The sequence below is a fragment of the Egretta garzetta genome, unplaced genomic scaffold (genome assembly GCF_000687185.1).
Source record: "Egretta garzetta isolate BGI_Z169 unplaced genomic scaffold, ASM68718v1 scaffold31, whole genome shotgun sequence".
In the NCBI taxonomy this organism is placed as follows: Eukaryota; Metazoa; Chordata; class Aves; order Pelecaniformes; family Ardeidae; genus Egretta; species Egretta garzetta.
In genome coordinates, this window is record NW_009258663.1 from 84,663 (window position 1) to 95,941 (window position 11,279).

Genomic DNA, 11,279 nt, shown 5'->3' on the forward strand with positions numbered 1-11,279 from the left:
ACCCACTGCAAAAAAAATTAACCCATTTGCACAAAATCACATAATGAAGAGTCTTGCACTACCAATAACATTTAGTGAAGAAGCATATTGCAAGCGTAACAACTGAATTTCAACCTCTCAAGCAACATGTGGGAAGCATGAAAGATACATAAACTGACAATCAGTAAAGAAAAGCCTGAAGAACAGGAGCTTTTTCCGATTTACCAGTGTAACGCAAATGAACTGCAAAATGTATATACTTGCAAGGACAAAATGGACGTACTCAAAGTATATCCACGCTACAGTACAACTGTGGCATTTCTTACCCGGATCCGGTGGATTTGGTGGCTGCCAGTGTGGATAAGCATTTCCCCATCCTTGTGGAGCATATGGAGCTGGAGGACCACTATAAAATATCAAGTCATACATACACAGTGAAAGCCAGTCCCAGTGGCACCCTACAAAAAAGGCAGCCAGCTGAAGCAGTACTTACTGAGGTGCAGGGCCAGGAGGCCCCGGGTTATAAGGAGCTGGGTTATATGGTCCCATGGGAGCACCAGGACCTGGTGGCCCAGGAGGTCCATGTGGGCCAGGAACAACGCCATGGGGTCCATGGGGAACAGGGGGACCCAATGGATTTACCGGACCCTGTAACAAGAGTAGCATACAGATGAAAATAAACCTCCAAGTTCTCCATTTTTCAGCAGTTTAGAAGCATAAATGTGAACACTTTAAGAACATAATCGAGAAGGTTTGCTTGTTTTTAAAGACATTTCCCTGGAGAAAAGTCTTTTTGACAATTAACTAGCCTCACAGCTTGCTAAAGAAAGTTAAAAGCAGCCGTGGCAGTAATAGCAACTAAAAAGCTACATTTATTTCAGTTCTTTCTTGACGAAATAACAAATTTTATAAATAAACATGGATTCTTCCACAAGTTGCATTAAAATCCCCACAAACTAAAACAAGACTATCAGCTTTTTAAAATAAACTGGTATATCAAAATTTGGCTAATATTGCTAAAAAAATCTGTTTGTAAGATCAGGTACAAAAACCAGGCAGTAAATTTGATTACATGCATACACATGCAAACAAAAGTGCACTGAATTTGAAGAGTGTAAACTTGGAATAAAACGCTACTTAAACATGCTGAGACTGAAAAACTAAATACACAGTTTAGTAGCTTTTACAATATCAAGGACATCTTTGAAGTCACCAAATTTTTCATTATGCACAAAGCTGGCATCTTCAAAAAACCACAGTTAAAAAAATACACTGTATTACACTGAAGGAAGCAACTGTTTCTTTTCATTTCAAGTTTTTGCTTCTATTGGTGCATCAAGCTATGTCTGTATTACTTGAAACCCAGATTCCTATTTATTATTATCATCAATTATCTGATTGATTAATTTGGAAGTGAAACGGAAGAAAAGTGTCCACAAAGGAGACTCACTTCCTATTCTGTTTAGTTAAAATAGTAAACCAAAATACAGTTATACACTCACTCCAATCTTTTCTTCTATAAGTTGTCGTGCATAATCTATTTGCTGGGGTGTTCCACGGATAGTAAACATCTTCATGTTTGGATCCGCGTTAGGTGGAGGATTTCTTTGAAGTTCTATTCTAGCACCAGACTGTTGGCTTATGCTTTTAATTGTTTCACCACCTACAATGCAACGTACAGTTTTTATGACATGCATTAAAGCAAAAATATGATTCAAATCTGAGAAAGTCAACTGCATGGAAGCTAAAGATAGAGAAGGGAAGAGACACCTTTTCTCATGAGCCATACAAGAATGTTCTAACAACAATTTTAAAAAGCCTCTTCGGTGTAGTATAGAGCTTTGACTGCAATAAACTAGAAAAAAATAATTTTCTGAATTAAAGACCACAATATTGTTACTCAGAAAGAACAGCAAAGAATTCCTACAATGTTGTCTGTTTTTTTCCATTCATATAAAGATGTAAGATTAGACATGAATAACAACTCATACCCAGTTACCAGTAAATACAACCTTAAAGCCTAGCCTCCCTATAAAGAAATAGGCAAGTACAGATGACAAAAAAAAAAAAAAATCCAGAAGCTGACCAGATGGTAAAGTCCACATTTTTTGCAGTGCACTAAAACCAGGAAGTTAAATTCCCTAAACTAGTTCCTCCTCTTATAGGATCCTGAGAAGTTACTTGTATCATTAGTAGGCACAAAGTTTTCAAAACAGGGATCATTTTGCATTTAAATAAATATAAAAAAAATAACAACAATAATAGTAATTTTAAAAAAAATCAATCGATCTTCCAGGTCAAGAACTGAACTATGTCAGCCTATTTGTTGGTCTGGAAAACATATTATAAAACAACAGATTAAGGTAACTCAAGCATTTCATTTAGAAGCATACAGTAAATTATTTTTAAAACAAAATTGAGAATTATTTTAATAAACACACACATAAGAAGTTACTATAGGATTCCACTGTAAAAGATCTTCACTGGAATATGTGAAAATTAGTTTTAAGAGTGAGTTACAGATACAATCACACTAGGCTAATCAATTATCAAATGCAAGCTAATGATAAGATACATCATCTACTGAACACTACCAATGTAACTCAGTACTCATTACTTTAAAAACAGGGTTAGATAAATTGGTTTTTGGCTTTTAACTACTGGGGTATGTGTTTAGGTGAGGAAAATCTGAAAAGAATATTAGGAGTGTTATGATTTAGCAGTATTATGTTGCTCTACTGTACGTAAAACTATTTGCAAAGGCTTCTCTTGAAGCATCTCTCTAGTATGGCTTTTTGTACAAATGGAAAAGCTGAGAGTTTTTTTAATTACATATAGATACACGTATATGTAAGATATATTGCCTTTGCCAATGATTAATCCAGTTTTGCCAGTGGGAACAATAAAATTGAATTCCTGTAATCCACCAGGAGGCCCCATGTTCCAGTTGCCTTGGCCTCTACCCCTTCCTCGACCACCAGGTCCTGGTCCACCAGGGTTACCAGCCTAAAAAGAAAAAGCAACAAATCAGCACATCTTATAAAAGTTACTGCAACACATTATTAACGCCAACTGATATCACATAATTTGTTAAGAAAAAAATTGATCTACTACTGAGATAGTTTCAACAGTTGAAGTAGCATCTTTTCCAGAAGACCTAAGTTACATTTTAAAAGATGTTTTGTACAACTCTGTATATGAAAGATGAGGAAGGCAAGGATATAGAAAAAAGCAGAAAGTTTCACATGTACAAAGATGTAATTTCTGTCTGCCTTCTGTAAATGCAGCGGTGGGGCTTATCTCAAAATAAGCGTTTAAACCATATTTTAAGCACCAATTACAACCCAAAGTAACAGCATATTGGCTATTAATACAAAATAACAGAAGAAGCAGCTCTAAAACCAGCCAGATCAAGAACTGCCATGACTTTGAATCGGTATTATCATCCTGACACTTGCAAGACTGTAGCTGTCAAAGCAAACATTCACATTCCAGACCAAACTTTGAAGAAGATTCAAATGACACCATTGAATTATTTTAGTTAAACACTCATTTTTAAAACATTCAGTCTTTCCAAAAGTTTGGCAAGAGATTTTAAATGGTAAACAACATATAACCCAACCTGAACACTTCGAAGGAGATCTGTAATAATTTCTGCAGCATGCTGACATCTGTCAGGAGGCCCTGTGATTTGGGCTATTCTATCTGGAGTTGTTCCATCATCTGGAATAAAAATGAACTATTCCAGTATATGTAATCCAGTACATTTACACTTAATTGACAGAAACTTACAGACATACTACCAACCTGGCTTAAATTGGATCCTAACACCAGCATCGTTCTGTATCTTTTTTATCATCTCTCCATTTCTTCCAATTACAATACCTACGGCAAATCGTGGTATTGGAACCTTAAAGAAAAAAAAAAAGTAATGATGTCAGTGATGCAAATTCACACAATTCAAGGGCCATATTAGAATGGTAAATGAAGGCCACTCCTACGCCACTTAAGGCTTTTGAAGTGTGATTTTTTTTTCAGTATCAAGTCATGAGCCTATCAAACACTGGATGAAAGCATCAAAAAGAAAGAATCTTATGCACTACAGGTTCTCATAGTGGCAGCAATTCCAGTGGATATTATGCTTCTCACAATCAAAGAAAAAGTTCTAACGGGCCTAAAATGCAGATTCTAGCAGATGAAACTTTGAGCCTCACCTCTGATGAACAGTTAGAAGCTCATGACTTGCATAATAGGTGGGCTTAAATATTGGCCAAACTCGAATTTCTATAGTGAGATTATATACTTAGCCATAAAACATACTTGACAACAGGCTCCAGCAAGCTGAAACTGTTCAGAACTGCTGGTAATGTGAAGTGAATGCTGCACACCATTTAAAGTTGTAACTTCAGCAATGATCAAGTAATACTTACATGCCACAACCACTTTTGGAATCTGTTTAAGATTTGTCAGTGGTATTACCCATCTTAACATTTTAATGTTAACATCTCAAAATACAGTGAACAAGTTTTTCAACCATGCTTACGTCTATCCCTTCATTTCCTCCTATTCTTGACCCATATTCGTTGCGCACCTCTCTAAAGCCACCTTGATCACGAATTAACTCCAGCACCATTTCCTTGGCTTGCTAAAAAAAAAAGAATGAAAAGTTCATTTAGTTACTGCAACATCAGAATGGATTTTAAAGTGCTCTGAATTCTGAAGGACTCCTTACTTGTACTTTATAAGGGTCTCCAGTTATCCTAAGGGGCTTGTCTGCACCAGTGTTCTGTGGGCCATCTTGAATCATGACCATTTTGACACCTGCCCGCTCCTATTAGACAAAAGGGAGGTCAATACCCACTCAAATCCAGATTTGATATTATCACAATTAAAACAAGATACATACATACCTGTAATTGTTTAATTGTCTCTCCACCTTTTCCAATAACTAATCCTGCTTTACTTGCTGGAATCATAATTTCTTGGACTGCATTTCCAGGTCCATCACCATGATGAAAGCCAGGTGCAGGTCTTCCCTTTTCAACTATCTGATCAAGTAATCTTTTTGCTGATCTGCAAAGGAATACATACATGTATACATGTATAAATACACTTATTCCTACAAATATAATTTGTCCACACCTATTCTGCTTGGAAATTTAATTTTTTTTTTTAATTTGAACAGTTTCTGCAGAAGAAATATAATTAGTATCACTAAGAAATGAGACAAACTCAGTAATCTCTAACAGTAACTTAAGAAACTGTTTGCAAGATAATGTGGTAGACCTAAAACCACCCCAATGTCAGAATGCGAAACTTGGTTCTTTACAAAACACAGAAGTTATCTCCTCAAATGTGACCATCATCCCTGAATAGTTATTGATCAAGCCTTAATTCAGAACAGAAAATGGAAACCTTGTCCTTCAAAATAAATATATATATAAAAAAGAAATCCGTGTTCATTAAAAGATTTGAAATTGTTACCATGTACCTTTTTAGTGCATTAAAAAAAAAAATCACCAGACAGGAAGTTTTTTCTAACTTTGCTTAATTTCAGTAGCAATTCACGTAACCTCTCATTTGACAGTAATTTTTCTTTAGTAATACCCAATCTTAAGGCAGATCTATTTTATGTTACATTTTATAAAAGGCAAAAAACCCCCCCCAGACTAAAATAAACCTAGCTTTAACACCAAGTATCACGGTAGCTGCTGCTTGATTCAGCAGGCAAAGGACAGACATTTGTACTTGTAACCATGCCCAAAATAGTGGCCAAAAGCAAGTATATATTCACCACACATTTAAGTCAGTTTCCATCAAAATAAAATCATGATTACAGTACAAACTGTATCTAACTACTATGTACTAATTGTGTCTTACTAACTACATAACTGTAATTAACTACAGTTAAAAACTGTTCCCTCTAGTATGCAAGCAGAATATAATTAGTAAGAAAATTCCCATAAAGGAGTGACTTCATTAACAGCAGCCTGCTTGGCCGCCACATAAGAGGAGAATGCCATGCTACTTTCCCAAAGGAAAACATGTAGCTGCAGGCCTTACCTGCAAACATGAAGTGGGAGCAGCTAACATAAATGAGGTAATACGAAATATACTGCCACACTTAAGATCCTTCCTAGCAAAGCCAGGATAAGTCTGACTTCAAGTAGTTATATAACCTCTGTGCCAGTAAAAAAAAAAAACAAAACAAACCAAAAACAAAACCCCAAAAAACCCAACCCCAACCCAAAACCAACCCATTTCCATTGCTATCATCCTCCTCCCTGAATACAGGAAGGCAAAAGTTAACTTTGCTGATAGCTGATGGGTATTACATAGACACCACTTTCATTAACCGTTAGCATACATTAATTTACACCAAAGACACGTAAGAACTCCGATGGGCTGGGCTTTGAGTAACTCTTAAGTCTTATACATTACTGATTTTCCAATTTAAGATTAATATAGAGTTTCTTTTTAGCACACATTTCAGTACACATTCACACATTTCATTCTCAAGCTGAAATCAGTGCATGGTTAGGTAAGTATCATCTACAACCAGATTTAGACTTGAAAAAGTTTAAGTTCCTTTTCTTGTCTTAAAATTCCAAGTATGTTGAGGCATCTGACTGGAGGTTCAAGGCCTTTTTCCTTATGTACACATTTAACTGTCACCAGGCTGCCTCTTCAATAGAGGAAAAACATAATACTATAAGCGTACTATCTAGATATTTGAGATCTAGAAAATGTATTGCACAGATAGATACGAATACACGGAATTTGTTTTACTTACTGAACAGACTCTGGTGTTCCAGTAAGCATACATGATCTTTCAGGCAGGCCTCCACTATCTACGGTCATAAAATAAAACCTGTTTAGCTGTAGTGTTAAGTCAGAAAGATTATGAAATTAAACATAACATACAGACTACTGGAATTTCACTGAAGTATAGTCATTGGTGTTATGACACTTTGCATTTAGACGATGATAATCATGATTAGCACAAAACATTAAAATATACCTTAAATGAAGGGAAATGAGGGTTCAGGCAATTAGAAGAAATCATAGAATCATTTGGTTGGAAAAGAACTTTAAGATCAGAGTCCAACTGTACCTGTCCGCTATTACATCATGTCTCTATATGATCAGCCTTCTGAACTTTCTACCAAAAAACCCCACCAAAACAAATAAAGAAAAAAACCACAGATAGTTACCAGGTGCAATCTGTATTTTACAGCCAGACTCTTGCTGTATACGAGAGATCTGCTCTCCACCTCTGCCAATTACTTGAAGAAAGAAAATACAGAAATATTATTTGTATTAACAGCAGCTGCTAACATCCCTCATGACACTAAAACACCATACCCATACTACTTACTGAATCCAACCATCCCATCTGGAACCTTATACTCCTCTGTCATCACAGACCTACAGAGAATGTTAAATCAAACAAACAACAACGACCATTCAGAGACCAAACTGGCATTAAAATTATATATATCCTCCCATTAAACTAAAAAAAGCTAGTGCCCCCACTATGGCCCCGGCTTACTTGCCTCCCATTACCTTTAAGTCACTGTGCAAGCACAGTACTAAGTAAACTAACAATATACAAAAGCGAACACAAAAATTTCAAGTATAATACAAATCGACCTAAGTTTTCCTTCATCATCTATTATTATTTATTATATATTATTATATATCCTCTATACTATTAACACGTGTGATACAGAAAAGGCCAGTGTAGCATTTTAAGTTTCATCTCCATATTCATCAACATATGCTGAAAATACAAAAATTGCAGTATCTCATCCACCAAAACCAGCCATAAGAGTAATAGTTGCATGTGCTTATTTAGGGAAGAAATGAGTGGAGAAAACTAAGTTGTAGCAAACATAGCTGACTGAGCAATACACTGGTTTCAAACTGATTTAGTTCACAAGGTAGTGTCAACCCTTTCCCCTTCAGATCTGCTTCCAACTTCTGTTTATGCTATCTATGCTCAAGTGGTAAAACCCAGCAATGCATTTTCCTTTTGCCAAGCTGATGCACAGCCTAGGCTGTGAAGAGAAAGGCAGGCCGCAATGTAAATGCATTTTAAGTGTTTGGCTTGGGACTTCCTGAAGCTAAATTTCAACAGATCACACGTACAGAGTAATTGTTTTATGTATTGGTACCACTTTTTCAGAAAAATTTCTTGAAACTGCTTTCTTTCAGTAAAAAAGAAAACTCTACATAAGATGTAGTGTAACTCTCACCTTTGTTGTTGATGCATCGGTGGTAGCTGATTTCCAAAAGCTATAAACAAATATTGTTAAAATTAAATTCAAACAAGTAGTACAATTTACAACTAACCTCTCCTTTGATAATAAAATTTAATTGTATCAACTTTTGTCCAAGTTGACTTTAAGTGTTATCAAGAGGTTTAAAAAAACAACCAAAAAACCAACTATAAAGATTCTCAGCTGTTGCTACCAACATTGTCAGTTCTACAAAGCAGACTCGCACTGCTTCAAGAAACAGAAAACGCCAGCCATTCGTTTGATCTTACTGATTTGAGTATCACCTACCAGAACACTGTTTCAAATTCTTGTTCTGACAATGTTACACTCGTTTAGGTTTTTTTGGTAACAAAATAAAAATTACTTACAGTCATTCTGAGGAGCAACTTTCTTAGCATCTGGTTGATCTGTAAAATTAAGATTTTTTAAATTTTTTTGCCAAGAAATTCAAGAAGCGTTTACACCTTATAGTGTGAATTGTAACTTTCCAGTGTATTTTAGTCCCCCTTTCCTTTTTTTTTTTCCTTTTCTTTCTTTTTTTCTCCAATTTCAGGGAGTTGATCATCTGAATAAAAGAAAGAATCTCACGAACACTCAGCACTTGGTTAGTATAGCTGAAAAGATGTTAGGTTTTTCCGTATTATCTATTCAGTAGTTTAACAAAAGGCAGTTTTCAGAACACACTGTAGATTGCTCACAGATACCCAGTCACTGAAACTTAACTAAGACAAGGAACAAAGTTTAGCTCTGTTGGTTGCTCAAGCTAATGATGCTTCTATAGTAAAAAAGAAAAAAAAAAAATAAAATCCATAGAAAAATCAACAATGATTTAAACAAAAAAAATTTGACAATGACCACAAATCTAAATCAAACATCTAAAAATACAACAGCATCACATTGCAATGCAATCTCAATCTGAATGTTGATATGAAACTCCTATCCAAATATCAAGCATTTCATAGCATAAAACTTCAAAAAAAAGCAGATTCAAAGCACTACATCACTACCATCCAAATCCTTTCTGTACAGTAAAGGAATAAAAGGCATAATTAACCTATATCTGAAAAGAGAGACTTCAGATGCTTCCTTCCCACCCCAAAATAAAGGTTATATGAACCACCGTAATTTATGTGCAGCAAAAACTCAGACACATATTCCAAGAAGTATTTGTGTCAATCCAGAAAGATCCACTAGTTTATGTCATGTTTACATACTAAACACAGGTAATAAATAAAAATTCCTGCCTTTAAAAGGAGAGGGCATTCCCTCCCAGTGTGTTGTACTGCTCGGACTTGTCCAAGAGCCATCTACACATAAAATAAAAAGAATACATTACATATATCATCTGAAGCATCATTAGCTCATTTTTTGTATATTAAAAACCTCACCGTTAATAGAAAAAAAAAAAAAACTTTATTACAGGACACAAGAACTCCTGATATAAAGCTTTAGTTACATTCTGTAGACTGAGTTTCAATCCTCTTAAAGGAAAAAAAGGCATTGCTCTTTTGTGAGACCTATGAGAACATTTCAACAAGCTCAGAGATTTCTTTCCACAATTTAGCCAGGATTTTGTGTGTATATTAAACATATCAAACCCTGTTAAGTTCAAACTGGCTGCTTAGTAAGAGACAGAAGACGACACACACGTTTCAGGAGAAATCTTTACTGCAGTATAAGGCAAATCCAAAAAGCTGCAACAAGTTAGAAGATTTAAGTATGATCTTATCAGGGTTCACACATGCTATAAGCTTAAATATTAGACTAAGCAAAAGTGTCTACAAGGTAGAAAATTTACTTTCCTGTCTTTTTTTAAAGTCCTATGCTTTTACAATGAAATGCATTAATACTTCTATTTGAAACTGTGCAGTAATAAAGTATATGAAAGGATCAAATTTAAGGAGTGAGCACTTCCTACTCTAAGCAATTTACAAACTGTAATCAGTCCTACACAAAACCAAAAGACTTAAACGACATACCTGCATAAGCGTTTCTCAACCATCAACTTATCTGCCCCCTCCCCAGCATACATTTTCCTCTTTACAGCACTTAAACCACATTTAAAATATTTTAAGAGAGTCTTGCTTCAGGTTAGGGCACAATGGTTTAAAACAAATTTCCCCATTAAACGGAAAATGAAAAAGCATGTCACGATCTATAAAGGGAACAAAATGTTTTTATGCTGTGCTATGGGAAAAAAAAACCACCTTCACGAACAAAACAACCACCTGCATCTTTCTGGCACCGTGGCCATACTCAACAAAAATAAATGCAGCAGTAACGAGTGCATACCTCCATCCTCAAGAGGTCTTTTCTGTCCTCCGTAACCATAGTCGTTTGAATTCATTGATGTGCCAGCATCTCCTCCAATTTTTGCTGCAATCTAAACAAAAGGGAGATGCCATGAGTAAAAAAAAAAACAAAAACAACCCCCGAAAAACTACAAACCACCAACCCAACCCCCCAACAATTCAGTCCACCCTCATTTATTCCAGGTCTTCTAAAACGATTTTAAGCGATTTAGACAATAGGTACTAAAATTACCCCAAAGAAGTAAATAAAAGGCTACTACTAGAAACAGTTTGCCTCGCAGAAATTTTGGTTTTTAATGTTTTCAAGGAGACTTGCGCTCATCCTTCAGCAGCAAAGCTTCCTGTATTTTCTTCATCGGTTGGAGAAAAAAAAATAAAATACCCTGCCCTTTAAACACCAGAAACTTTTTCCTAAATGGGGCTTTTCCTTTTCTACCCGTTCTTCACGACACGCTGCGGTATCTCACAGAGGGCCTGACCGCGAAAACTATTTCAAACCTTAGTAGTCTCGACTACACCGCCTCTTCAAATATTGCCAAAACCGCGACAGGTTATTGCCAGGCGAGGCCAAAATTTTGCCCGAGAAATAATGAAAACATCGCCCGTGGTGCAGAAGCTACAAATAAAACTTGGGGAAGAAAGAACTTCCGAAAGGACGGCCCGCGCCGCCTTCGCTCCGCAGGCCGCAGCGCTCCCCAACCGGTCT

The 11,279-nt window shown here is 35.9% G+C and overlaps 1 protein-coding gene across 19 annotated transcripts in view; it reads right to left on the reverse strand.

The window, feature by feature from the left end:
• FUBP1 (far upstream element binding protein 1) overlaps positions 1 to 11,252 on the reverse strand; it is a 44,332-nt gene extending 33,080 nt beyond the window's left edge. For 8 of the 19 annotated variants that reach the window (XR_004843290.1, XR_004843287.1, XR_004843289.1 and 5 more), the window contains exons 1-17: positions 11,072 to 11,250; positions 10,554 to 10,644; positions 9,506 to 9,568; positions 8,630 to 8,668; positions 8,238 to 8,277; positions 7,358 to 7,407; positions 7,194 to 7,265; positions 6,773 to 6,830; positions 4,890 to 5,052; positions 4,712 to 4,810; positions 4,523 to 4,624; positions 3,787 to 3,889; positions 3,602 to 3,702; positions 2,844 to 2,985; positions 1,482 to 1,642; positions 473 to 627; positions 306 to 385 (exon numbers count right to left, since the gene is read on the reverse strand). Coding sequence is in view for 9 of the 19 variants with exons in the window: in XM_035903902.1 (XP_035759795.1) it covers positions 306 to 385; positions 473 to 627; positions 1,482 to 1,642; positions 2,844 to 2,985; positions 3,602 to 3,702; positions 3,787 to 3,889; positions 4,523 to 4,624; positions 4,712 to 4,810; positions 4,890 to 5,052; positions 6,773 to 6,830; positions 7,194 to 7,265; positions 7,358 to 7,407; positions 8,238 to 8,277; positions 8,630 to 8,668; positions 9,506 to 9,568; positions 10,554 to 10,608 (1,483 nt within the window). In the remaining 10 variants the exon portion in view is untranslated. Of the gene's footprint in view, positions 1 to 305; positions 386 to 472; positions 628 to 1,481; positions 1,643 to 2,843; positions 2,986 to 3,601; positions 3,703 to 3,786; positions 3,890 to 4,522; positions 4,625 to 4,711; positions 4,811 to 4,889; positions 5,053 to 6,772; positions 6,831 to 7,193; positions 7,266 to 7,357; positions 7,408 to 8,237; positions 8,278 to 8,629; positions 8,669 to 9,505; positions 9,569 to 10,553; positions 10,645 to 11,071 lie in introns of those variants that run through there. The other 11 variants (XR_004843282.1, XR_004843286.1, XR_004843284.1 and 8 more) reach the window with 5 other exon arrangements.
• Positions 11,253 to 11,279: the final 27 nt, after the last annotated feature.